General features: G+C 51.0%; 1 protein-coding gene across 2 annotated transcripts in view; it reads left to right on the top strand.

Annotated features, from left to right (window-relative positions):
• CACNA1D (calcium voltage-gated channel subunit alpha1 D) overlaps positions 1–27,801 on the top strand; it is a 324,032-nt gene that overhangs the window by 243,818 nt on the left and 52,413 nt on the right. For both annotated transcript variants that reach the window (XM_032650077.1, XM_032650076.1), the window contains 14 exons: positions 44–158; positions 682–751; positions 1,616–1,682; positions 2,429–2,576; positions 4,723–4,852; positions 8,108–8,167; positions 11,046–11,152; positions 12,877–12,964; positions 13,766–13,873; positions 13,961–14,013; positions 15,401–15,547; positions 17,279–17,480; positions 19,521–19,679; positions 20,997–21,107. In XM_032650077.1, coding sequence (XP_032505968.1) covers positions 44–158; positions 682–751; positions 1,616–1,682; positions 2,429–2,576; positions 4,723–4,852; positions 8,108–8,167; positions 11,046–11,152; positions 12,877–12,964; positions 13,766–13,873; positions 13,961–14,013; positions 15,401–15,547; positions 17,279–17,480; positions 19,521–19,679; positions 20,997–21,107 — 1,565 coding nt within the window. The remainder of the gene's footprint in view (positions 1–43; positions 159–681; positions 752–1,615; positions 1,683–2,428; positions 2,577–4,722; positions 4,853–8,107; positions 8,168–11,045; positions 11,153–12,876; positions 12,965–13,765; positions 13,874–13,960; positions 14,014–15,400; positions 15,548–17,278; positions 17,481–19,520; positions 19,680–20,996; positions 21,108–27,801) is intronic.

Here is a 27,801-nt window from a genome sequence, read left to right as displayed (position 1 = left end):
CTGCATTTAGAACCGTGTTGCATCCTTAACGTTTTCAAATTAGATATTCTACTGAATGTCTTCTTGGCCATCGCTGTAGACAACTTGGCAGACGCTGAAAGTTTGAATACTGCTCAGAAAGAGGAAGCTGAAGAAAAGGAAAGGAAGAAGATTGCCAGGTAACCCCATTTTCACCTGGGCGGTTTGCTGAGGGGTTTGCCCCGAGGAGCCGTTCGCAGGTGGGGCCTGCCGGGGCGCCCGGCTCCACAGCAGCTGCAGCTCCTGTGCTGCTGCTTTGTGGCGATCCTGGCTGGTCCTGTGAGGCCGACCGAAGAGGATGGACTCTTGGGCAGAACCCAGGCCCTCGGCTCTCATCCCCTCAGAGCTGAGAGCAGGAGTCACGCGTCCCCACGCTTAACGAATCACTGCAGTTAGTTTTGGCGTCATAAAATAAATGATGCGTTCAATGCTGATTAGCTCTTGGATGAGAATTTTAATAAGATGATCTGTGTAATGAATCCAGTGCAGTGAGGTGAACAGGAAGCTCTGGGTGTGGGTTGTGCTATGTTCTTGCTATTAGGGTTGTTTCCAATTAACTTCCATCCTTCCCTGGGCCACTGTTGATTCAGAATCCTGATTAGCTTTTTTGTACAAAGCAGTATGGTTACTTGGGGTTTTTTTGTTCTCTCCTCTTCTCTGTAGAAAAGAAAGCCTGGAAAATAAAAAGAACAACAAACCAGAAATCAACCAGATAGCCAACAGTGACAACAAGGTAGATGTTACATTCTCCACTTTGTTTCAAAATGATTCTGTTGATATCACTGTAAATGTACCCTTTACACCATGACAGTGTTGTGTGTGGTATTTTGGAGTGGTGAAAGTGTGGCACCCCGTCATAGACACTGGCTTTCCAGGGGTGTCTGAGTGAATTAAGGCGCTTAGCTGGTTGTTAACGGTATGTCACCAGAGAGCTGGTATGATGCATACCGAACTGGTCTGACTGCTTATTTCTTCTTGTTTGGAATGATGTGGTCAGGCCTGACCTGTGTCAGTATCTTCTCAGTGGGGATTAAAATCAAGGATTGCTGAAAGATGTCTGTCCCCAGAGTGCGGGTGTCTCAGGGTCAGAGGGTCTGGGCGCTTAAGGCCCTACTGTGAAACTTTGTGCACCGTGTCAGCTCTGGATTTCTCATTAATTTGTTCATTTATTCAGTGAGTCAGTAAATACTTTTTGAGTGGTGACTGTGTGTCAGATACTGGGGACCGGGAACGGCCAAGACCAGCGAGGTCCCTGCGTGCGTGGGGCTCTCAGTCTGACGGGGTGGCAGGAATCCGTAAGGCAGTTCTCATGTAGCGTGGGTGCCAGTGTTGGGAGAGGAAGAGGCATGGGTGGGGCTGGCTGTCCATGGCTGGGTAGGGGTTACATTAGTTTACTCCTCTTCTGCCCTCAGGCCTTCTGTTTTCAGCAGAGTCACCGTCTGGGGGCACCTGCTGTCCCGACACACTTACACACAGTGCACACTCTGGAGACAATTCCTCTGCCCCTTGCCGGACGGCAGGGTTGAGCCTTTACTTGCCCCTCTCGAGTACATTTAAGTCAGTCTCCGTTCCTCCCAAGACCTCTTTGTCTTCCCAGGTCACCATCGATGACTACCGAGAAGAAGATGAGGACAAAGACCCCTACCCGCCTTGTGATGTGCCAGGTATGTGGCGGAGGCCCGAGACAGGCTCTCAGCGCGTGAGCCATGTGTCTTCGCTCTCACTCTGATCAGAGGCTGAGTCTGCGGCTGGCTGGCCCAGCTGGGCGCACGCGGGGCTGCCGAGGCTGCCGAGGCCACGGGTGCAGTCCCCTCGTGGGCCGGTTAGCTCTGCTTTTCCTCGTGGTTGCAGGCGGCTCATGTAACCTAGGCTCCAGGGGGGTGGGGAGAGAACGTGCAGGTGGAGCAGGGCAAGCCCACACTGGGCTGGGACATCTCTCTAGGAGACGGCCAGTTATCAACATTCACCTGATACTTTCACCTCGACTGGGGCCTTAGCTGGCTGACGTAGGAGGGACCGTGGAATCAGGGAGCCTGGGGGCCTGTGTGTGACTTGAAACCCCACACAGCTTTTCAGGCTGAAGCTGAGCACGGAGGTTGCTGGGGAAGCAGCAAGGTGCTGGGGGGAAGGGCAGTGAGAATCCCACAGCTGCCACCTTCACCTTCGCTCAGACCTTAAACTGCTGGGGCCTCACTCCCACAGCTACGCATGCTCACCAGACGGCCGCTTCTCAGCCCCTCCCCGCCCCCATATACTCTCCGTTCGGATTTGGAAGGGTTTTGATTAATGTAAGCTGATAGACGATGTTAACGTTTAAGCCAAATATTCATGTGAAATTGAGGACGACCATGGAAACCCAAATGCAGTCTTTGTTTATTTCACGCCGAAAAAAAAAGTGTCTCCTTTAAAGTAGGTGAAGAGGAAGAGGAGGAGGAAGAGGATGAACCCGAGGTTCCTGCTGGCCCCCGTCCTCGAAGAATGTCTGAGTTGAACATGAAAGAGAAAATCACCCCCATCCCCGAAGGGAGCGCTTTCTTCATTCTTAGCAAGACCAACCCGTAAATATCCCCTTTCTAGTTGCACGGCTGCCCCGTCTCCCCCAGGACCCTACAGGTTGCTTGAGGGTGGCTGGGGATGGGGTGAGGGAAGATGGTTCTCAGCCCCTTTCTGCGCCTGAGCGTCGGGGCCCCCAAGCCCCCTCGGACCCCTGTCCTGCTCCAGCCTTGCCTTTGCCCTCTGTGCATCTCTTCCTAGCCTTCCTGTGCCTGGACCAGGGGCTTAGGGGTGTGACCAGGTCCTGGGAGAAGTGCTGTTCCAGATTCTCCTCCCCACCAACCCCTGCACTGGGCCAGCAGTGGTGCAATACTGTGGCTTGGTCAGAGCCCACAGCTCTGGTGTGCCGTGAGTCGTCACTTGTGAAGTGTTTTTTTCATCCAAAGGACCCTTTCTTCACGAGGGGGCCTCTGTTAAGATGCTGTGGGGGATGAGGATTTTGACCAACTTCTGCAGAGTATCTTCACCCAGAGATCCAGTTTAGTTGATTACTTTTCCCTATTGAGTTTGATGGTGATAAAGTAATAATCGCTCAGTGATATTGTATAGATGGTAGCTGTTCAGTTCAGCTCCCTGATATCCTGCTTAAAATGCATTTCTCTTGTTGAAATGATCCTGTGCTCACCAGGAACATGGTAATTACTCACAAGTACTGTAAGAGGAAGATGTGTATTTGCTAGCTGGTTTCTAGGTTTCAAATGATCTGGGAAGGAGTGAAGTGCCAGGGGGAATCGATGGCTCCCGGAAAGGTTTCTAGAATTGCAGAAGCAGCTCTGGGCTGTCAGCAAAGAACTCCATAAATTCACAGGCTCCAGGGAGACATAGGTGGGAAGCAAGGGGGGCCGCAGTCTTACAGACTTGAAGACTGGATGGTAGTCTTCATCACTCATCACCGTTGACAGTTTGGGTATCTCTTTTAAAAAGTTATTCAGCTGAGTCACTGACATCTACAGCTCACTACGTCTGCCTATATTGGAGGAATGGATTGATTTTCCCCCAAAGCTTTGAGCACTCCTGCCCTCACAGCACTGGAAGGCCTTCCCTAGCTGCTGATGGCTTGCAGGCCCTCCAGGGACCACATCCCAGCAGTAAGCAGCCCTAAAAGGGAAGATTTGAAGCAAGGGGTCACCTTCATATAAAGTGGACTCCAGTTTTTAAAGTGAAAAAAAAACGTTTCAAAGGAAAACCTACATGTATTCTATAGACAAAAATAATCTTTAAATTCTAAAGTCAAACATTGAGGCTTGGGGAAGTCAGGCACTAACTAACTAGCCCACGGGACATCAGGGGCGTCAGGAAAGGCTCTGATGGCCTGTGGAGCCATTGTGAGAGCCAGGGCCGGGGGTGCTGAGCACACGCGGTAGCGTCCTTCTAAGATTCTTGCATGATGGTGTAACTTTCACTTGACTTTCTCAGAAGTACTCGTTGTGGGTCGACTCCCCCTCCTCCCTGCAAAAATAGCACTTATGACAGAATCTCCACATAACAGGAGATTGCACCAAGCCTCACTTACCGTGGTCATGTTTTGATACAGCCCAACTGCTGGGATTGCTTCCATTCTTTTTGAGCTGTTGGCATGAGCTCTGACCTTGGTCTCTGTTCCAAGGCAGGGAAAGGGAGCAGCTGGGCTTCATGTTATGGTGGGGATATGTCACCCTCAGACCTGGATTGGAAATCTTCCCCTGGTCCCTACTATCTGGGTCACCTTTTTTTTTTTTTTTTTTTTTTTTTTGGCCACACTGCTCAGCTTGTGGGATTTTAGTTCCCTGACCAGGGATCACACCTGGGCCCTCGGCAGTGAGAGCATAGAGTCCTAACCACTGGACCGCCGGGGAATTCCCATAGCTGGGTCGCCTTAAGAACGTTCTTTCACAGGCTGAAGCCTCAGTCTCTTCACCTTTAGAAGGACAGGGTCCACACTTTTAAGGACTCAGTGAGTGGTGTCTGCAGTGTGTCCATACAGAACACTTGGGGTCTGCCATCCTGGGGTTTCCAGGGGCTGATGGTCCGGTGGGTCCGTTTGCTGGGTCGGGGCTTGGGCGGCACAGGGACAGCTGTCCTCCACCTGGTTCGTCAACGCGGAGTGGACCTAAGTGTGCTGAGGGCCTGGGCCCTTCTGGGGCTGCGTCCATGCGGCGGCTTTCCCCGCAGGATCCGCGTGGGCTGCCACAAGCTCATCAACCACCACATCTTCACCAACCTTATCCTCGTCTTCATCATGCTGAGCAGCGCTGCCCTCGCCGCCGAGGACCCCATCCGCAGCCACTCCTTCCGGAACACTGTAAGCCCCCAGCGAGGACGGCAGGGCGGGGCTCCCCGGGCTGGTGCTGAGCCCTTGGGCAGAGGCCGCGTCCGTGCAGGGCCTGCAGGGGCCATGAGGGCAAAAGCTCAAGTGGGCCTCTTGTTCACCTGCAGGCATTTTGTTTCAGGTTTGTCAGTGCCAGAGAGGTTTTGTTTTATGGGCACAAACCTTTATTGAATCATATATTTTATACCTCGTTTCAAATATTCTGCAATAACTGAGTATTTTCAGGGGCTCGGCTTCTCTACCTCTCCGTGCCTCGCTGCCAACGTTTTGGTCCCTCTTTCCCCCTCCCTGGTCCAATTCACACGCACACCTATTTTGAGATTCCCGCCTGGTGGCAGCATCCAGCAGGAGAGAAAGTAAAATTGAAACCAGGTGTGTCACACGCCCGGGAGCTCTTATGTAGGGTTGGCAGGAAGACTTAAATGCGCAAAGCTACTTGGTTCTGTTACTGACAAGAAATACAAGTTAGGGAGATGACACATGTGGACCTGAAGGGTTCAGTGGAGAAGAACTAAGTTTTGGTTAGTTTGGGGCAGGAGGTGGCTTTACAAAGAAAACAAGCAGAGGGTTTATTCTTGTGTTTGTAATCAGTTTCGTAATTTAGGGCTGGCTCCCTTCCCCAGCATCGATGTGGGGCAGAGACTGGTACCTAAATCACTTCCTGCCTGAGAAATTCAGTCTCAGCAGGTCAGCTGTCAGCACTGAGAACAGTCCAGAGGCAAGACAGCTTCAGAGGACGGTAGCCTGTTGACTGCCCGGCCTCAATACCGTAGCGTAGTTTCAGATGATCGCCCAGAAAGCTGCCCGGGGAAGGAGGCCCGCAAGTGTGCGAGGCCATCAGGGGTCGCTGCCTTGCCTGGTTGGTACCTCTTTCTGTACAAGAGATTTTTAGAGATTTGTGGATTTAGACGAATCACCAGATCAGTGTCCCACGATTTCAGTTGTGACAACCAAGCCCTGTGCTGTCTTTTCATTTCCAGTGCTCTTGGTCTGAAGCCTGGCAAACCCAATCTATCAGATTGCTGAAACTCGAGCGCCCTGATACAAAGATTAAAGGATCTTCCCCTCAAAGCATGTGTGGGTGATGTAAAGATGAAGGCCCTGAGCCTGTCGCAATCTGTACTCAGAGGTTAGGGCTTTTGTTAAGATTCTCGAGGCTGTCTAAACACTCAGATGCAACAAGGCCCTCAGTGTCACTGGTTCCATCCTAAAGATGAGACACGAGGGGGAAAAGCTGTTTGGGAAAAAAATACCATTATGTGATGGACTAGGTCAGAAGCTGGTCCTAGAACACAGATTGACAAAGAGTTAACTTATATGCGGGCCTCATGTTCTAAGTTTTTATTGTAATTACTTCCCCGTGGGTTCATTTCCCTGCAACTTTTCCCAAGAATGTTATTGTTCGTTTTTAATAGATGTACATATGTATGTGTGTCTTGCTTTTAAAATACCACAGTGTTTTTATTTGACTGTAGTCAGAACACTTAACATGAGATTTTCCTTGACAAAATTTTAAGGATACAAGACAGTATCCTTAACCCTGGGCACCATATTGGATGGCAGATCTCTGGAACTCACTCACCTTGTATGACAGGAACTTTACCCATGTCCACCTCCCACAGCCCCTGACAACCGCCATTCTGCTTTCTCTCTGTGAGTTTCACTACTTTAGGTATGTCATATAACTAATATCATGCAGTGCTTTTTTATTTTATTTTTTTTAAAAAACCTTAGCTGATTCATTAGTGAAAAAGAGAAAGGAGGCAGAGTGAGGAAAGAACAACCTGCATCCAAGAGCTTTGACCCTGGGTACCAGGCTGAGTTGTTGGCTTGTCAGCAGCTGTGTCATTCTTGGCTACGCACGTGCTTTCAGCAGGCACAGCCCTGCTGCGACCTCGGAGGGGCTAAGGAGGAGGGGCAGGGTTCCCTGTGGGCAGCCTTGGTAGTGTACTGGGAAAGACCTTTCATTGCCTGGCCGGAAACACAGATACACAGAAGGGTTCCAGTAAAATTTATAAATCCCCAAATGGAAACAGTTTGGGAAATGAATAATACTGTCTGAAGAGAGAGAACTTCAGCGAGGAGGGCTGCCTTTGAAACAGAGGTCCTCGCCTTAGTGTAACAGTAGTAAGGACTCCCCTGGGGTGGGTCCCACACAGACACAGCAGGGCCCGCGGCTCTGGACTGACACATCGGAGGCCTGGCTTCCCGCTCAGCGATGCAGAGACTGGCCGAGTGGCCTGAGCAGCTGCCCGTTTTCAGCATCCACCTCTGTGAAATGAACGGAGTTGGCCTGGGTGGGCTTCACGGGTTATCTTCCAGGGCCACTCTCTTCAGTTCCCCCAAACCACAGAGCCCAGTTGTCATGCAGATAAGCAGCCCAGACGGCCTCTTCCAGTGGCAGAGTCTCGGCTGCTGTGTCTGTGGCTGAGGATTCTCTGTGGGCAGCCTTAGACAGCCCCACTGCTGCCCACCTGCCCGCCCTTCAGCCCCCATGGCTCTGAGGAGAAGCAGGGACCCCAGAAGGGGTTAGCAGGACTCCACTGCTTGGAAAGGAGACGGTATTCTCAGGAATGCTGATAAAGTGGCCTGGACCATCATTCAGAGGCCAAGTCAGTCCGTTCTTTGAATGGGCCCAGCAAGGAAAACACCTGCCTTGAGAGAGAGAGCAGTGTTAGATGCAGAGCAGCCGGCAGGAGGAAGATGATAAGTGAAACTCTTCCTTGCAGGTTTCTCCAGCCCGGCACATAGGTGGGGAAAGGATGTTTGCTCCCTGATTGAATGGGCTGGAATTGGAGGGGGCACGTGGCCCCATTTGGTGCCACTAATACCTTTGTTTACATTTTCCCTCCAATCCAAAGTTCAGCTGAATGACAGCATATTTCATTCTACCAAAAAGGCAGTTAAAAATCTAAAATGTGTGTGAGACTAATTTATCTGGTGCCACAAGTTACTTATCAGCATAGTGCTTTCATAAGTGAGCCTCTGTCTGCCCAGAACACGAGGCTGGGCCGGGGGGCGGGGGACGGTCACCCAGAGTGCTTACAGGAGGTAAGTATCCCCAAAGTTCTTGGTTGGACCAAGGTGGGGCCCTTTGAGCATGTCTGCACTTTCCTCCAGGGTGGCAGGCATATCCCGGGAGAACGGGTCTCTGACCGCTTGTGGGCGTGTAGCTGTTGGGGTTTGTCCAGATGCCTTTTTCTCATCTCCACGTGTTGTGCCTTGCAGATACTGGGTTACTTTGACTATGCTTTCACAGCCATCTTTACTGTTGAAATCCTGTTGAAGGTAATGGCTTTTTCATTGATCCTCGCATACTCTGAAGCAGCGGTAGCAATAACGGTGGCAATTCTTTGTTTACCTTCCAGATGCTAGGTTATGCAGATTATGTCTTCACTGGTACTTTTGCATTTGAGATCGTTTTGAAGGTAACAGGTGCCACAGGAGTGTGTTTCAGGGGCCTGCTCCTGTGTGTGACACACGGCCAAGACGCGTGACGTGCTTTTGGCTGTTTTCAGTTTTTGTCCTCTGTGATCAAGCTCCGCTTTTCTTTTTTTTTTAACCAAAGGATTTTTTTCCTGTAACCATTCAACTTGTTTTTGCTGTTTCTTTTTAACCTTTGGATGCATGTAGGAGCTACTTTGGCTTCCTAATAGTGATTGGGAATTATATTTTGCTCCTTTTTTAATGTCCTCTGAAATGTGTCAACTGATAACAGATACAACACTGTGTGTGAACTTTCTTCCACCCTTCTTGACATCAAAGTCGGAGGAAAAGCATTTCTCCTGCGAAGGGAATGTCTCTCTTCTCATTTCTTTGACTGCATTATGTTTTCAGTGCCCTAAAAGAGTAACACACTATTTTCTTGCAACAGGATTTGCAAGATAATGTGGGTCTCTTTGTGTTAAGATATATCTGTTTTAATGGATGGGCTTACATTTACACAAACGGAAAAAGCACCCTCTGGACGGGGGGCCCGGAATGTACTGCCCATGCATGAGTTGCCAGTCGCCGTTGCTGCATGTGGTTTGTGTCCTGGTTGGGAAGCCACCCTGGGGAGAGCTCGTTCCTATGTACTCAGAGGTCTGGAGACCCACAGCGGAGAGCCCAGAACCCCAGACTTGCTGAGGGGCATGCGTCCTCGCAGTGCTGGGACAACGTGGCCTGGGACAACTGTCAGGGCAGTCATCTCCTAGTGGAGAGAAAAGCTGGGAAACGAGGTCTTGGAACCACAGTTTCTTTAAACCATGTTGGGGATTTTGTGTGTGCATCTCAGGACAGAAAAACGAAAAAAATACATATTTTAAATGTACCGTGGAACTTGGGCTCTTTACAAAATCTTCTGTAAAATGAAACCTCAGTTAACGTTCCAGGCAATAGGGTATTTATTTTCTCTCTCTCCTTTTTTTTCTTTTTTCTTTTTTTTTTGGTTAATGAAAATACTAGCACAAAACCAACCAACCAACCTCTGTTTAAACCCTTGTTTAAAATCTTCTAGACATTTGAGTTCATTTTCCTGCCTTTAGGCCAGTAAATTTGGTTGACGGTTGTCCTAAGTGAGATGCTGCCTCGGTCAGTGAGCAGATTCTACCTCCGTCTCCACGGTGACGGGCATTGGAGCAGGAGGCCCAGGGCGTGGGGTGCAAGTACGCTCACCTGGCCTCTGCTTCATCCTGAGCTGTCTTTTTTTTTTTTTTTGGCAATTTGCCTTCTCCTCAAACTGAACAGGAAAATGTTATCTTTAGCCTGTTAGCCTGGTTAATTGAGGTTTTACTTTCCACATTTTTTTTTTTTTTTGCGATACGCGGGCCTCTCACTGTTGTGGCCTCTCCTGTTGCGGAGCACAGGCTCCGGACGCGCAGGCTCAGCGGCCACGGCTCACAGGCTCAACCGCTCCATGGCATGTGGGATCTTCCCAGACCGGGGCATGAACCCGTGTCCCATGCATCGGCAGGCGGACTCTCAACCACTGCGCCACCAGGGAAGCCCTACTTTCCACATTTTTAAGTTGTTCAGTGCATTTAGTTCCTCTTGGGCTTCAGGGCAAAGAGATACAGGTTTATTTAAAAGAAAAAAACCCACAATTATTGCTTTTCAATTTTAATATATTTGCCTCAGTGACTTAAATCTTCCAAATCAATTCTCATTTTGAAAGTATCTCATAGAGTGGAAAATGAGCTAAAACAAGGATTCAGAAAATGCAGAATCTCTGAGAAGCAGCTGACATGGAAAGAGTGGTTCCCGGTGGCCTGGGGAGGATTTGGAAGGCTGTTTGGATACTGGGTTAAACCATCTGAAGTGGCCTTTTTTTTGTAGGTTAAAGAGGGTTAATTATTGGCAGTTCAACATGGGCCAGTATAATTAGCTCCCAGCTCTGCCTCTCCTCTCCTGTACTTATCTGAAACTTCTCCCATCTGTTTTTCTAAAGAAGCAGTAACTCCATGTATTTTGCAGTTTTTATTCTGGAGCACTTCCTCACTAAGCTCCTTATTCAGAAAGCTCAGTGGGGAACCTGCGGTGTGGGCTCCGGGTACTCGGGGCCGTGACTTAGCAGGTGACGGCTTCTGAGCCACACCTGGCACATGCTAGAGTAGCTGGGCTTGGAGGAGCCTTTAAAATGGGTTTATCAGTAAGGACCCTTAGGAGCAATAGGGGGCCTGGGAAAACCATGCACGTTTCTATATCAACGGAACGTGTGAGCCCGGGGCTCGGGCACTTCTAGCCCCACTTGGGAAGTCTGGGTTGGAGCAATGTGGGCTCTGCTGGGGTCTCAGAAGGGCCGGAACTGGCGTTTTGTGGGGAAGCCAGGTTGTCTGGGCAGTGATTACATCCTGACAAACCTGGTCAAGTGGACTCTCTGCTGAGACAGAGCCTTTGGACGTGCCAGCGATATATTCATAATTGAAATTTGTTTTCACTGTGATAATGTCCAGTGAAATAATTGTTCTCTTCTTTTAAAATGTATAGGAAATCAGCTGCCCCTTTTCCATTTTTGAACAAAGCATTCAGTTGCTCTGCCCTGTTGGTTTACATTTCTGGCTTCCTAATGCACACTTGTTCGTAAAGTCATACTTTGCTCAAGCTTTTGTAAAGAGCCCAGGTTTCTTTTCCTTTGCAGAGAGAAAAGAAAAACAAAACTCTAAATCACTCATGATTCTGCTTATAGATGACGACTTTCGGAGCTTTCCTCCACAAAGGGGCTTTCTGCAGGAACTACTTCAACTTACTGGATATGCTGGTCGTTGGGGTGTCTCTGGTGTCATTTGGGATCCAGTAAGTATTCTGGGGTGTGTGTGAACGTGTGTGTACAGGACTGTTGGGCAGGAAGGTCTGTGTGAGGAATCTTAACATAATTCATAAAGCCTAGGCATCGTTTTAATTATGGCATTCGGTTATCTGGGAAAGCTTAATTTGTGCCCATGCCAGAAAGCATTGGGACAACTCATCCTTTCTTGTGTTTCTGTTTCTCTTTTTATGCCCTCTGCTGGGTTGTGCTCATTATTCTCTGTGATATTTTTTTCAAAAGAGGGTGAAAGAAGTCTAGACTAGGAGGGAGGGCAGCTGGACTCTACTCTGGGTTCTCCAGGGGCTGGCCCAGGGCCCGGGGCCGGTGGGGGCTCCTCTCCCAGGATCTCAGTTCCCCATCTATACAGGAGAGGTTGGACGAGGTGACCTCTCAGGCCTTTCCAGCTTGGATATTGAAGGCTTCCCTTACTCTCCAGGATAAATCAGCTGCTATGACCCTTTTCTTTTGGCATCTAAAATTTTGGTTGTTTGGTTTTGGTTTTGGTTTTGTGGTACGTGGGCCTTTCACTGTTGTGGCCTCTCCCGTTGCGGAGCACAGGCTCTGGACGCACAGGCTCAGTGGCCATGGCTCACGGGCCCAGCCGCTCCACGGCATGTGGGATCCTCCCGGACCGGGGCACGAACCCGTGTTCCCTGCATCGGCAGGCGGACTCACAACCACTGCGCCAACAGGGAAGCCCGGCATCTAAAATTTTTTAGCTAGAAGGGGCCAAAGCTGCAAGTCAGAGCCCCAGGACCTTTCCACGGCATTGAGGGATTTCTGGTGGGGAACAGCCCCAGCTGTACACTGCCTGCCTGCCGTACCTGGGGGTTTGGGACAGAGGCTCCAGTGGGAGCATCCAGGGGTGGTCTTGCTTTCCTGCTGACTTTGAAGCACCTCTGCTCAGGTGCTGACCATCAGTGCCCCTCATATGAGAGCACATGTGTGCACATGGCCTCTGAACTAAAGGCAAATGAGAGGCTCTATCCCCTTCAGAAGGGGGAGGACCCCTGCCTGAAACTGCCCTGTGTTAAAATCCTCTTCCTCACCTCCCGTCAGTACCCAGTGAGAGGGAGCCATGTAGTCACAACTCGGAAAGGCATTCTCACGAGTATCTTTGCAACGCCTGTAAGCTCGCAGCTGTGCCTGCACCCTCCAGCTGCCGCCCCCCCCATATGCTAACCCCATACCCACTTGGGACTCACCTGATATCACCTCTATGGGGCCTTCCCAGACTCCCCAAGGTCTTTTCCCCTGGCTGCCTTCTCTCTGTTGTCACACCTACATGCTGGCTTGCGGTTGCCCATCTCTGCCACCCAACGGCGGACTCCTTGGAGGCCAGAGAAGCCAGCACCAGGGCACTGCAGCAGGCCTCCAACTTAGAAAACCAACCAAACCAACGCAACTCCGCAAGTACTGCCTAGCATTTACATCAGGTGGAAAGAATAAAGCAAACTCCTGAATTGTGTCTCTGCTGCATTAGTTGTGTGCCTGTCAGGGTCTCTGAGAGTGCGGGGGGCCTGGCTTAGGAGGTGCCATGGAGCGTGGGCCGGAAGGAGGAGACCCACCCTCGTGTGTGGTTCATGGGGAGAGATTAGCTCTGCTCCACGTGGCCCCACCGTAGTTGTACTAAGTGAAATCATCTCACAGCATTTTACCCACTGTAATACCCTCTGCTTGCTTGCTTACTTGCCTCTGCTCTTTCCCTTAGATCCAGTGCCATCTCAGTTGTGAAGATCCTGAGAGTCTTAAGGGTTCTGAGACCGCTCAGGGCAATCAACAGAGCAAAAGGACTTAAGGTTTGGATTCCTCTCCAGGCTGGGCTGGCTTCAGTTGGGGTTAGCTGTCATCACTGATTTTTCTGGGCCGGGACTGGGTTGAGGCCTGATGGATTTTCCAGTGAGCTTTGCCTTTGAAAAGAACATTTCTAACCAATGAAGCTGCCTCTGCTAAGTGCTGGTAGTGTTTTTCAAGTTATTATTTTCCTCACAGACTTAGAGAATGATCTATGGTTACCGGGGGGGGAAGGGTAGGGGGAGGGATAGACTGGGAGTTTGGGATTGACATGTACACACTGCTATATTTAAAATAAAAGGGCTTTCCATGAAAACAAGTTATTATTTTTTAAATGTTTCGTTCATTTAAGATGCTTTTCTTTATCTGATTACTGTCCACACTTCATTGCTTTCTTCATTATTAACAGTGTTCCTCTGGGTTTCTTTTAGTCTTTAAATCTATTCTTGTGCAGTTTGTACAAAAGGCCAGAGGGTTTCCATTTTCCTAAGTCATCTTATGGGGTACAGGACCCTTGTGCCAGGCAGTGCTGTACCCCATGGCATTTCTTCTGACTGAGCTCACTGCTTTGGAGGAAGTCAAGGAGGAACCTGCTTACAGGGCGTTCCTCCCAGGGGGCCATAATGCACTGGGGGTAACTCCATAGGTAACCACCTGAAAAACGAAGCATAAGGGACTGTCAGGTAGGAAAATAATATAAAATTGCATATAATCGTAGAAAATCTTGGCTGGTATTAGTTCAGCCCGTGGCTGAAATAGCACAGGGAACTAACACTGCCCTGCCCCCTCCCACCCCCTCTCCCTAGCACGTGGTCCAGTGCGTCTTTGTGGCCATCCGGACAATCGGCAATATCATGATCGTCACCACCCTCCTCCAGTTCATGTTTGCTTGCATCGGGGTGCAGCTCTTCAAGGTACAGGGAAGGGCCTGCAAGCACGGAGCCCAGCCCGTCTCCTTCAGGCGGAGCCCACATTTGACTGTCTGTCTGTTTTGTATCCAGGGGAAGTTTTATCGATGCACAGATGAAGCCAAAAGTAACCCCGAAGAATGCAGGTGAGTGCCCTGAACGTGGGAGTGGGGAGTTTGGAAGAACCGATAAAAAGCTTCAAGAATCCGCTCATGCTAGCATTTCAGAAGTTGTTGTTGTGGAGGACAAGAGGCCTGAGAGCTCAGCCCATGGCTGGAGACGTGGAAGGGTTTTGTTTTGAGGTGAAATTCACATAACGTAAAATCAACCATTTCAAACGGTACAGTGCAGTGACATTTCATACAATACATTGTGGAGGGAGCACCACTTCTGTCTAGTTCCAAAGCTTTTCATCACCCTTAAGGCATGGACAGATGACTTCTGATGTTTGGTATAGAATCAGTAAACTGGGGGAGAGAGTGGGCACTAAAACCTAAAATTACAATTATGAAATGCTCCCCAAAAGCTCCCCCTACAGCCACGTATCCAATTATTTCCTCAAACCAGAACTTGAAGCTTAACTTCCTGGAGTTCAGGATCTGGCGACCCTCTTCTGACAGGTCCCAGGATGCTTCTTTCTCCTTGCTCCCATCATCCACATCTTGGCCATATGTTCGTTCACAGTAATGGGCAGAGGAGAGAGCAGGTGGCATATACTCATTCCTCTTATCCCAATGCATCCAAAAGACTGTGAAGGTAGACACGGAGGCCATTGCCTGAAGTTCTGAGACCTTAGAAGCATAGACGTCCCTGTCCTTTTGAGATGTCACCAGGCAAGGCTGGCCTGCTTGCACTGTGTTCACTGAGGGTTTCTTTTCAGCAGAAGGTGCAGTCAGAGAGCACCAAAGGCCATGTGACCGTGGCAGTGCACCTCAGGGGCCCCGTTCATGCTCTGGGGTGGGGGGCGCCCACGGAGTTGACAGCACAGCAGCCGTGTGAAGACGCTTTCCCTTCCGTTGCTAAGTTGGCCTTCTCATCTGTGAAATAGAGGCATTCTAGGAGAAATACCGTGTACCAGCGATTATAGAATTGTTTTGGAAAGAAAACTGGGAATATTGTTAGTATGAGAGAAGGAATTTGATTAAAACTAAAATGTAGAGAAGGAATTTGATTAAAACTAAAATGTAGATTAGCGGATGCCTGGGCTTGTTTCCCGGAGCCTGTGGAATTCTGCATGGCCAAAACTTTCGGTTCTTCATTGCACACCTTGAGGCCATTGTATGAGGGATGGTTCTTGTTCGGTAGTTTTCATTTGTGATCAGGCTGGGTGTCTGCCCGGTCACTCTGGAGGATGCTCATTTAGTCATTGCTGCACGGTTATTCGAACCGTCGAGTAGGCTAAATGGAGAGCATGATGTGGAGAAACGCAGGCTGTGCCATGCTCAGAACGGTGGCCTGGCCGGGGGAGGGATCGGGCAGTGTGACAGATTCCACATCCTGCCAGGGTGACCGCCCACTTCCTTTCCTCTCTAGGGGGCTCTTCATCCTCTACAAGGATGGGGATGTCGATAACCCTGTGGTCCGTGAGAGGATCTGGCAAAACAGCGACTTCAACTTTGACAACGTCCTCTCAGCTATGATGGCTCTGTTCACGGTCTCCACGTTCGAGGGCTGGCCCGCGTGAGTACCGAGACCGTGCGTCTCCCAGGGCTGCCGCTGCTGCTTCGCGGGCACTCTGGGCTGAGCCTTGTCTCCTGGAGAGTGGGTCCTGCTGCTTTTCTCCAGTTTTGTAGGCCTTTTCTATGACTCTTTAACTTTGGACCACTTATCGCTCACTTCCTGGCCCACAGGGCTCCTCTGTCTGATTAGGCAAAGGATTAACCCCTGTGGGCAGCCAGGACTCTCGGATTTGGGAAGCTGGGGTCTTGGAAGGGGGGTATCTCTCAGCGGGCTCCTGGGGGGCATTGCTGGATGTGGATGGGGAGTCCCCAGAGGCATTTTTCAGGCCAGCTCCTGTGTCACCTCATCAGTAAAGCTGCCACTACACTGTTCCTAAAGAGGCCCATGAGAGTGTCCCAGACCGTTCACTCATTTGTTCATTCACTCCTAGTAACGTACCAGTACGTGCCATCGTGCCACGTCTTTCACTGCCGCGCTCGCTGGCTCATTCATAACGTGTGCTCTTGATACCAGCTCCATGCAACATGCTGTACTACACCCTGTGGAAGAAACAGAGCTGTCTAGATGTGGTTTCCCCTCTCAAAGCCCACGTTTAGTCAGTGTCGCCAACCAAGCCAAGCAGGAGGGTCCTGGTGTGTCAGAGACATGCAGCATAGGGTCCTGAGGAATGGCTAGGATTTTGATGGGTGAGGTAAGAAAAGTGGAAAGAAGGAAGATGGTAGAATACGACAGGAGCGCTCTTGTACCTTTGTTGTGCTCTGCTCTCTGATGGCCCCCCAGCTCCTGCCGCCAGAACATATATATGTTGATAGAGTTCCGACTGTCAAGTTCTCATGCCCAGAGGAGGGTGGACAGGCTGGCAGGACTCTCTGGATGTGTGGGGTGTCTGCGAAGTAGGACAGTTGGGTGGGGCTTGTTCATTGGTGGATTGGTCCTGCGAGACGAGGAGCATAGAGTGAGAGCCTGCACTCCACGGAGGCGCTAGCTGTGGTCTCAGGGTTTAAACACTGCACTTTAGTAAACCTGGGTGGCAGCTGCCACCAGGGATGGCAGGGAAATGAACAGACTTGGGACTTGGGACTCAGGGGAGGTGGGCTCAACTCCTGCTCTGTCCCCAGGACTGTGACCTTGGCACTTAGATCCCTCTCTGAGCTTCCGTAAGACAGGGACGACCGTATGTCCACCTTTCCAGATGGATGTGAAAGCACCCAGCACAGTGCACGCCTCGGGTGGGTGCCTGGAAGGGCTGAATCTGTGTCAGAACGAGCATACGTTGAACTGGAGGCTGTTGCAGTCATTGCCCCTCTTTCTGCTCAGAGTTCTGCCTGGGACATTTAATTTTAGTGCTTGTTTCAGTTTGGGGAACCTCTCGTAGTTCTTTGGAAATGCCCTGGCCGCTCGCTCGTTGTCTCGCGTTTACAGCTTTCAGTTCCGCCAGTGTCTTCCATGTGATGTCCGTCCTGTCTTCTGTCTGTGACCAGAAAGGAGCATTACTGGATATTTGTAAAATCTTTTCCAGTCTTCAGAGCCATCAGTCAACAAATATATCCCAGGTGTTCCCTCCGCCAGGTGCCGGGGCTGATTGGCCTAACGCTCAAGAGGCTTCCTGAGGGACCTCCACGTGTCCCAGGGCCTTGGGGTGGGCTCCCAGCGAGGGGTCCGAGCGTCAGTGCCCACAGAGGTGGTCAGAAGCCAGCGGGGCTGGTGCTCACTGGATCCTCTGCTCTCCAGGTTGCTGTACAAAGCCATCGACTCGAACGGAGAGAACGTCGGCCCCATCTACAACTACCGCGTGGAGATCTCCATCTTCTTCATCATCTACATCATCATCGTAGCGTTCTTCATGATGAACATCTTTGTGGGCTTCGTCATCGTCACATTTCAGGAGCAGGGGGAGAAAGAGTATAAGAACTGTGAGCTGGACAAAAATCAGGTTAGAGTCACACACTGTTCGGGCTTCTGTCCCTCGAGCCAAAGAGGACCGATTTCTCTTTTGACAGCTTCCCGCATGTACAGAGAAGGGTGCCCACCTGCTCTCTCTCCCTGGGGCTTGGGCCCTGCTCAGAGCACACCCTCAGCCACTGTGAGTCATCAGTGTGGAGAGTTAGTTTCCCAGGTGCAGAGTAGGCTGTAATTTTGAAATTTACCCCCAGACGTGTGAGTGAGAAGTCAGGATACCTAGGCCACCTTCTGTGGTCATGACCCACTAGTGACAGCTCAGAGTCACGTAGGATGGTGTGGCCTGGGGTCAGGAAGCACCCAGTGGCACTCGCACAGTCCCTCCCAAGCCTTTTATCTCCTCAACCTCGGGACTGTTGACATTTGAGGCTGGATAATTCTTTGTTATGCTTGCGGTGCATGGTTGAGAAGCCTCCCTGGCCTCTCCCCACTAGATTCCAGTAGCACCTTCTGCCCCCCACCCTCATTCCCGCTCCAGAAATATCTCCAGACGTTGTCAAACGTGCCCTGGTTGAGAACCATTGACTTAGGAGGAAGTACCCTCTCACACCCCCGGGAAAGTCGCTAACTTTAAACTTGGGACTAAGGTTACACTGGCGTCAGTCTCTTGATCTAGCACCTTCTTTTAGCCAGTCTGTTAGGCGCAGGGGCCTTTGGCTCTGATCGTGTGATGATGCGAGGGGGCCAGGAGACCTGTCTGGTCCTGTTCTGCCTGCACCTGCTCTGTGACTGTGGGTGTGCCTCCACCTCCTGTCTGGGCTGTCTCCCTAAATTGAGGGCATTAAGGAGTCACTTTTAAAGGTCTTTTTCAGCCGTAAAAATAGTCTGTGAGATCGAGATTCTGTTCTGGGAGTTTCCCCCAGGCCCTCTATCAGTAGCCATCTCTGTTCGATGATTACATAGAGAGCAAGAATCACTGCCAGCCTGGGCTTCCTGGCGGGAAGTCGCCGTGCATGGTGAGACCGTCTCTCTCAGGCTGCAGCATCTCCACTGGGGAAACACGAGGACAGCTTGGTTTATAGGAAGACATTGCTGTGAGTTGTCAGGGCGTCCCTGCAGATTTTATCAGTGACGGTCTGAGGGAGGCCTGGTCCAGCTCTTCACCCCTCCTGACCCCCGCCAAGGAAGAAGAGTGTCAGGGCAAGACCCAGGCGGAACCAGAGCTGAAACTAGGTCACCACGAGGTCCAGGATAGGCTCCAGTCAGGGGTCCCAAGAGTCAGCATGTGAGGTCACAGCGGGGCCAGGTTCTGAACAGAGAGAGCCTGTGGTTGGTCTGGGCCTAGGAGCAAGTAGGGTGTGATGCTGAAAAGGCTTTTGGGGCTGGAGGCTCCCTCTGGGCTTGCTGCAAAGGGTGGACCGGTCTCGGCCCCAGCATCAGTGGGCGGGGCAGTGCTCTGGCCATCATCACGGACCATGTCCTGGGGGTTCTAAGATGAACACGACAAGCTCCTGAGCCTCTAAAGCTCTCAGGCAGACACACAGCTCACTCACCATTAGACACTTAGGGTTACCATGCTCGTTCTGGCTTCTGGTAGGCGTCTTGTATGGGTCCATCCCGGAGCAGCCACGGGACCTCCAATCTCAGGGAGTCAGCCCAGCCCCTCTGGTTCTTGAGGATTTCCTTGCCTCTCGTTCCTTGGCTTCCTTCCCTGGGCAGGAGAACTACAGATGTACTCCACCAGCATCAAAGAAGGGCAGGGATAAGACATGGGTCAAGGCTTTGCATCTCTGCTTAATGCATCGCCGGACCTCAGTCTTTTAATAAGCGAAATGGAAGCAAACTGGGTGCTCTGCTTACCCTCAAGGGCTGCTGTGAGGACCAGATGAGGTGATGGAGCTGGGGGCCCTTTGTCAGTGATGCTGAGTGGTACCTGTGCGGGTTGCGCTGGCGGTTCCCCCTCGTTCTCGCCCCCTCCCAGAAGGGGTGCGCCAGCTTTTCAGGGCAGACGAGAACTGTGTCCTTCTTCCATAGACGTGCTCAGGATCCCCGTTGCTCTTTTCTGCCATTGCAGCGTCAGTGTGTTGAATACGCCTTGAAAGCACGTCCCTTGCGGAGATACATCCCCAAAAACCCCTACCAGTACAAGTTCTGGTACGTGGTGAACTCCTCGCCTTTCGAGTACATGATGTTTGTCCTCATCATGCTCAACACTCTCTGCTTGGCCATGCAGGTAAAAATGGAGACAGCCGCGTGGATCACGTCTGGGCCTTCGGTGCAGCCCCATGCCCCAAATCCTGAGGGTGGAATGCCGCCCCCTCACAGGAGGAAGGGTTTGATTATCTAACGAGTCTGGGCTGTAGTTTGGCCAGACTCCCATTCTGGCTAACAGTTGCCGTGGCAGGAGTTTACAGTCACTCTTCTGCGTAAGAGACTGTACAGCGTGACCATAAGTGCCATTTCTCTGGAGCCCTAGCATGGCTTGCAGGCCTGTGAACCTTTACTGTGGGCTTCTGTGGCCAGGGAGTGGTTGTGGACTAAAGCTCTGTCTGTGTGGAAATGAACAGGCGGGGTCTTCAATCCTGACTTGACTCCTTAGCAGCCGGGTGACCCGGGGCAAGTTATTTAAGTCCCCCGAGCCTGGCTTTGTCGATTGGTAAAGTGGGAAACGAAGTTTATGCTGGGTAATTTGTGTCCGGCACTTTGCTCTGGGCCTGTCCCAGAGTGTCATTCCTGTCCTCAAGTCACTCTCAGCGTGGCAGTGGGGAGTCTTCTGGTCCGTGGAGTACTGAGTTTGACCTGCCTGACAGCGACTCTTGGCTCACTGGGGGCAAGGAAGGCAGCTCACTTCAACTGGCCACATTGGATTACAGAGCGGCGTTGATAGTGAGCGTTTCCAGCCCTTGCGCTGTCTAGTGGATATTGCACTAGGACAAGAGTGGCCAAGGTCTAGATTCAGTTTCCCACTGGCTCTAAGAACTTGAGCAAATCAAACCAACTCCCAGTGCTGTCTGGGAGACGAGTGTAAAGACAGCCAAGGGTACGTTTTCTGGCCCTTTCCTTAAATTTACGAATTCCTTATGAATGAGGACCCTCTGCTGATGTAGGGAAAAGCACGAAGGCAGGATGATAACAGTGCCTTTGATGGGATATAGGCCTAAATGGCGTATAATGTATCCTAACCGAGTCCTACCTTTGTCCATAGACCTGTGGGCATGTTCTGCATTGTGCCTGGGTCAAGGCCCTGAGTAGAAACCCTGCTGGGAGAAAGGGTGGATTCCCTTTATTCCGAGCAGAGGAAGTGGATGTCTTTCCCCTTCATCGTTTGGTCACCCTCACCTTGTCAGGGCTCCCTGCGCTTTGTGGGGGACCTACCGCGTGCCCTTGCAGGGTCGGTGGAATCACTGGGAGAGGGTGCTGGACCGGGGAGGCTGCCTCGCTGCCCGTGTGACAGGCGGACGGACGCCTGCAGGGGGTGGTGGGCTGGGGAGCCTCCTTTTGCGAGTCCGGAGTGGACCCCCGAGAACCGTGCCTCTGCTTCCGTCCACAGCACTACGAGCAGTCCAGGATGTTTAATGACGCCATGGACATCCTGAACATGGTGTTCACCGGGGTGTTCACTGTCGAGATGGTTTTGAAAGTCATTGCATTTAAACCTAAGGTGAGTTGCTGAACCCACTGTCAAAGGCTGTAGCCGAATCACTCCAAAGAGTCACCCACTTCCCGTTAGTCTTGTGTTACTGGATTATGCCGAATGGTTCTGGCCGTTAACTAGGTTATCGCCTGAGAACATTAAAACCCGATGAGGGCATCTGTGTACACATGAGAAAATAAATCTGCGAAAACAAAACCTCGCAAAAACAATTCTGAGAAAAAGAAGAAGAGAGAATTAGGAATTTGCAGAATGGAGATTGTTTTGAAACCTGATTTTCTGTTTCTAGAAGAGCGTGTGTCAGACTGTCTCAAGGAAACTCGCCTCATTACTTGAGCATTGGAGACATTGTTTTCACATAACCCATCAGGAATAATTCAGCCCTGATTTTACTTCTACATTGCCAGCATAAAGACTTTGGTTTTCTTTGTTCTTGGTCTACAGCACCTTTTTCACCTTTTATGGAAAATTCTACCAGCTGCAGACCTCTCACAGCCATACCATCTTTCGTTTGTTTAATTTAGAAAAATTTCACTTGACTTTAAGACAAAACAAGACACGAGCATTTTAAACTGTGTTGGACTGCTCTGCGTGTTATGTCTCCTTTAGGACAGACTGAGTCCAGTCCACAGTTGTCAACGTCTGTAGCGTAAGAGACAGATGGTATAGTGTCGAAGAGCACGCACCATTCTGGGACCAGACTGGACTCAAATCCCCAAGCAAGCTGTCGATACTTCGCTGCTCTGTGCCTCCATTTCCTCACCCATGGAATGAGGGCTCTAGTAGTCCTACTTCATAGGGCAGTTTGGAGGAGTAAGAATCACTCTGTGTGCCACGCTTACAAGAGTGCTCGGCGTGTAGCCCCATGCTGTAGACGTGTCAGGACTGTTACGATGACGACCACCATCCCCATCATCAAGTGGTGATGCTTCCTCATCCTAAAACCCTGGACAGAGGAGCAGATCCTGGCCGAGCTGTGACACATTTGACCCTCAGTTTCTTTTCTAGCAAAACCTCCACCCATCAGAGTTAGAGAATGAGTTCAGTGACCCCAGTGTCTGTTCATCAGGGTGTAAGGTATCTGACAACACTAATTTAAGTAAGACTCGGATTATGAAATGATGGGTTCACATACTCCATCCGTAAGTGGAATTCTAATATAGAACTGTTCCTATCTTTAATTTGAATTAATTCCTATGCAATCTTTATCAGCTCTTTGTGGACCAAAAAGAAAGGACGCTTGTAAGTGATCGATCGGGGTGATTGCAGTGGGGTCAAACCTGGCATTTTTGCATGGCCAGATGCTAATTACTGTGACTTGTCCATATCTCCACACATGCACCTTCTTCCCTGCCCCCACCAAACTCTTCTGAATATCCTTTGAGGTTTTTGGTTTGCTTCCCTTTCCCCTTTCCGTCCTTGATCAACATTTGTCTGGACTGATGGAAAGGTTGCAGAGTAAGAACTCCAAAAGCACTTGATCAAGGCAACATGGCACGTATCTATGCAACATTTCCTAGATCCCCTCGCCATGTCTTGCCCTGCCTGGTGATTAAGCTCTGAGAAGGCACATTTCCCCCGGCATGTGTGTGAGTCCGTGTGTGTCTGCGTGTGCACTGTCAGCGGCTGTGTCCGGTGAACCACTGTTACCAAACCTGGGAGGAGAGTTCAGTGGTGTGTGAACAGGCTGGTGAGGCCGAGGGGAAATGAGTGGCTAACTTGTAGTCAGTACTGATGGATCAGAGTTTTTAAATGAGTGATTTCCGCTAGAAATTGTGCCGCTTCGTAGTTTTCCTCCACAAGGTATTTTCACAGCAGAAGATAACCTCAGATTACAAGTGAGAGAAATTTTAAAACAGCAATAGCAGCGCCTCTACGCCTGAGGGGCACCGTCACTGCATTTGCGAAGCAGATGGATTTGGTGTTGTGACGGTGTGTCTGGAGGAGCCGGAGAGAGTCATTTCACCAAGAAGCAAAGCTCTTCTTAAAACGCTTCCTGACTCTCCTATCTCCTCTTTGGTGTTAGCAAAGCAAGGCCAGGCGAGTAGTCATCCGCAAAGAAGTCAGTGAGGCCCTCCTACCCGTCAGAGGGGCAGTGGGGCTGAGGAGACGTGTTGCAAAGGTGGCAGAAGGAAGCCTCTCTGTGAGGAGATGGCCAGAGGGACAGAGGGCTGGGAACCTGGCCCATAAACTTCATCTCAGAAGGTCTGTGTCTCTCCTGGGGAGCTCTGTCGCAGGGTCCTTTGGGGCTGTGTTCTCCACAGTGAGGGGCGTGTGTTCCGGGAGAAACTTGTCAGCCTCTGTCAGGAGAGACAGGGTTGCAGCTGTTTTGTAATAGAAATACAGAGGGTGAAGTTACAGTCCTTCCTGGGAGGTGAGAAGGCATCATAGGAGGAAGGGTTCAAACGAGTGGAGGAACCTGACTCCTTTTATACTCAAGAGCCTGACTGGTAAAGGGGGCCTCCTGAGTGAGAGCACATTTCGAGGGATGTGGTGCGAGCTGGGAGCTTCCCTGGTGGGGAGGTGGGATCACTCCAGGAGAAATGTTGTTTTGAGTGTGGGTTAGGCAAGCATGGAAGGCGGTGAGACGCCAAAGAGACAAGGAATGAGGGCCGAGCAAACAGGCTACTCAGTGGGTCGTGTCGGCTCCCCAGGGAAGACCCACCCATCGGGCATCGAGCTCGCGCACTTGGAGAGACTGAGCCGCCCTAGGGTTTTGAAAGGTGGGCCATGATGTAGATAAGAACCAAGTCCTGTTCCGAGGCCTTCCCCTCCAGTACTCCCAAGGGGCAGCCGCTGGACTCCTCAGGTGAATTCTCTTGCTGCAAGGAGGGAGATTGAAGAAGGGCTTTGTCCAAAGTACTGGCTCCCGTAGGTCTAAGGAGCACTTCTGATTTGACTGAGGTTCCTTCTTTGTGCTTCCAGAGGCCGCCCATCTGGTGTTTTGTCCAGCACCTGTTCAGGTACGTTACCTGCCTCCATGTGGGCTTTTCCTCAGGGAGCCACACTTTGTTCCCAAGGCTTAGACCTCGAAGCGTTTTGGTCTTGGTTCTACACTTGACCCTTGAACAACACGCGGGTTAATCTGAGTATTGCTTAGAGCCGCCGCTCCCTATCCGAGGTTCCTCTGCACCCATTGATTCAGCCAACCACAAACCACGTAGGGCTGTGGTATTTACTCTTGAAAAGCATCCATGTGTATGTGGACACGCACAGTTCAAAGCCACAGTGTTCAAGCATCAACTGTACCTTGAAAATGTCGAATTTGCCTGCCTAGCCACTTGAGCTTGGAAAACGTTGAGAGTTACTGGGTTTGGGGAAAGAAGAAAGTGCTTTAGTGCTGTCCTCGTGCTTCTGTGCAGAGCGGATGTGTCGTGGACACTGGGTCACCCGGTCCCATATGCCTCCCAGGACAGCACTCCCTCCCCCAGGGTCCCTGGCAGGAATAAGGCTGCTTTACCAGCCCCAGCAGTTTTCCTGGAGCACCTTCTGTACCTCCTGGGAAGAAACCCTGACGCTATCTTTTCAGTTCTTCAGTGATCACATATATATATATATATATATATATATATATATATATATATATCTCATAAATGTATCTCAGTGATTTATTTTAATGCCAAATAGCGCTTGAGGGGAAATACTAACTCTCCTTAACTAGAACTTGATGTCAGACTCCTTCATGGGCTCAGCCTATCCTTTCAAGGCCGGGGTATCCCGGAGCTGCCTCCTGGTCCCCTTCTCCCCTGGTAAGACGCGTGCACGCCCAGGGCCTCAGTGGCCAGCTCGTCTCACCCCAGCCTCCGCGGCCCTCCTCCCTCTTGCATTCCTTGACTGCTGAAACATCTCCTGCCTCTGGCCTCAGCGCCCCCCTTCATCTTCCACACACTCCCTTTGTAAACTGAAAGCTGACCGTGCCACCTGTTGTATGAAAAAAAAAAGGTAACTTCATAGTCGAATATTCAAAGTTCTGCACCAGACACTAGCGCACTTACATTTCTGCCTCATTTCCGGCCGCGCGCTCCCAGCCGTTCCTCCTCTGCACCCCATCCCCGCTGTTACCATGCGGGACCTTTCCGTGGCCCGTGCTTCTGTGTCTGGAAGCCCTTTTTCCACCTTGTTATCTTTTAAGGCCTGTCTGGAATGTGGGCTCCTCCGTCACAGTGTCCCCCCAGCCTAGCCAGGGTCGGCTCTCCCCTTCACATGTGCTCCTGTTAGATGCTCACTGTGCATTGTCAACATCAATACCCTCCATGTCTCCCTCTCCATTAGCTGAGCAGCTGCTCAAGGCTGGGTTGTGTGTGTCTCACGCGATGCCTGCTACGTGCTGGTTACTCCACGGGAAGTGGTGGAAGGAAGAAAGAAAGGAATGGATGGATGAACCTGTGGGTTCAGCCCCTTGGCATCGGGCCCTACCGGCTTTTCTATCACAGGAGATGTGGGCAGAGCAGAGTGGCCAAAAGTGAACATATTTTTCTTTAAGCCTCCACTTGACCTTTGGAAAGGCTTATGCTGGTTAGAAAGCTGTCAGTTACAGTTTCCACCCAAAGTTGGCACTGTGGGTCATCCCTTGGGTCAAATGCTTCCCAGACAGTCCCTGGCAGAAATTGGAAAGTGATCCGGCTGCCTCAGTAAACCCCAAAAGGCCGGGCAGCGAAAAGATCCTGGACTTGGGCTGCTTCTCTTGTTTGCATTGCATAGACCTTGCTGCCCACCATGTGCCAAGCCCATGCTCTATCCTGGCTGGGGGTCCAGCTCTCCTTCCAGGAGCCTATAGTCTAGCCGGAGATTATGTTAATGGACAATCAAGATAGAGTTCTTAGAAACAAGGGAGCTTCCTGGCCCTAAGCGCACGTTAGTCTGGGTTATGATTTTAAATTCCCGGGGTCAGAAGTGTTTCCGAGTAATAAATGTTATTGCGTGTGGCTGACTTGCTTGATCCTTTCAAATGGGTGAGGCTGTTCAAAAAGTAATACGGGCCAACTGTGGCCAGACTGGTAGGGACTGCTGGTTCCACCTGAGGGGCCCTGGCCTCCACATTCAGTTGTAGGAGACCCTCTTGTGACTGGCCAAGAGGAGAGAGCATGCAGGTGGGCGCCGTGCTAGAAGCCCTAACCTTCTGGTTACCCAGACGCTGCGGTGGCTTTGATGGGAAAGGGGTGGGGCTGAGTCATACTCACTTGACAGTGATTTTATTACCTAGGAGGCTACTAATCAGGGAAACAGGATGTGGGAAGAAGGCGGGGCGGGGGGGGGGGGGGTTGGCATTTTCTGCCTCCCTGGGACCCCTAGCAAGCCATCTGGCCAGAGCCTGTGATTCCAGCCACCTGCAGCAACTCAAGCCTCCTGTCGCCTAGATGAGGGTGTCAGTCCAGGAACCCTCTAGAATTTGGGCACGACTCTGTGAGTGCAGTGGACCCTCCAGAGAGGGTGTTGATGAGATTACCAAAGAGTTCCAGGACCCCAAACATCAAGCCCCTATCGTGTTGATTTAAAGTGACTTTATACACCGCAGGGGGCCAGGATGGGCCAGTTGGAGAGTAGTTTGCAGGCTGATAGGAATGATCCACAGGTGAATACTGATCATTCTGGAGAGGCAGAGACACAGAGACACACAGAGACAGAGGAGCTATTCAGGAATCAAGTCTCAAGTAGGTAAGAGGGGCATTCAGTGCCCTGAATGGTGGTGGGCTTGGCCTCCGGGAAAGGATGTACTGTAGCAAGAGGGGGGCAGGGCCCGTGGTGTGGGACAGGACAGGAGGGACAGTGGGTCCTCACTGCTCTCTGTGCCCTAGAGCCCCAGTTGTTACTGATGACCACGCGTTTCTAAGGCATCAGTTCCTCTCTAGAGGAGAGGGAAAGGCTCACCATTGTCTCTGCAGTTCTGAGTTGCTGTTAAATCCATGAGGAAGAGGACAGGCTCTGCACCTCAGAGCGTGCTCTGTGGCCAGGCCGCCAGTCAGCCCACTGTGTGTTACCATTCACAGTGGTGCAGATAATTTAAGAGCAAACGCTGTGTTCTCACAACCCGGGTACAACGGCGGCACTCAGCGCACCACGTGATCCAGCTGACTGTCTGGTCTGGCGTTGTCCTCGGGGAGGGAAGCAGAATGTGCCTTTACGTCCTGGTGCAGGCTCTGGGTCTCCTCTCTGACCAGCACAGCCGGCTTCCTGAGGGGCACCAGTCGTGTCCTCACCGTGGCCTGCCTCTCCTGTTTTGCCAGCCAAGAGTCCCACATCTTGAGAAGAGAAGCTGTAAGGAGTGAGACGTTGTCTTTACTAAGCAGACGCTCCCATTAGACATTTATCACATATCATCAGAGCTGGTGCAGGCGAGCTTTTGTTTACTTGTTAGAGGGCTAACAGAGGGGTCTGGGAGGGTGGCAGTCAGTCCGTGAGGGTAAGTAACTATGAGAGAGGTGCTGGGATTGTGGGAGAGGAGGAGAGAGGAGATGGCGGGGGGTGGGGGGGGGGGGGGGGGCGGGGGCAGGGTCAGAAGTCGTGGCAGTTGGTTGGGAAAATCTTACATTATTTAAGATGAAATTTTTTAAAAATCTCAAACCCTAAGTCAGCGTTACAGTCCCCCATAAATGCACCTGGGGTGATTAACAGTGATTAGAACAGACATCCCTCCTCCGGTTGTTGGAACAGCCAGCGTGTCCACATTCTCCATAGTGTCGTAAAAGGCTGGGGCTCTGCAGTG

Source organism: Phocoena sinus, chromosome 11 (assembly GCF_008692025.1).
Source record: "Phocoena sinus isolate mPhoSin1 chromosome 11, mPhoSin1.pri, whole genome shotgun sequence".
NCBI lineage: Eukaryota > Metazoa > Chordata > Mammalia > Artiodactyla > Phocoenidae > Phocoena > Phocoena sinus.
Note: the sequence above shows the minus strand (reverse complement) of the source record. Positions and strands in the feature narration are given on the sequence as shown.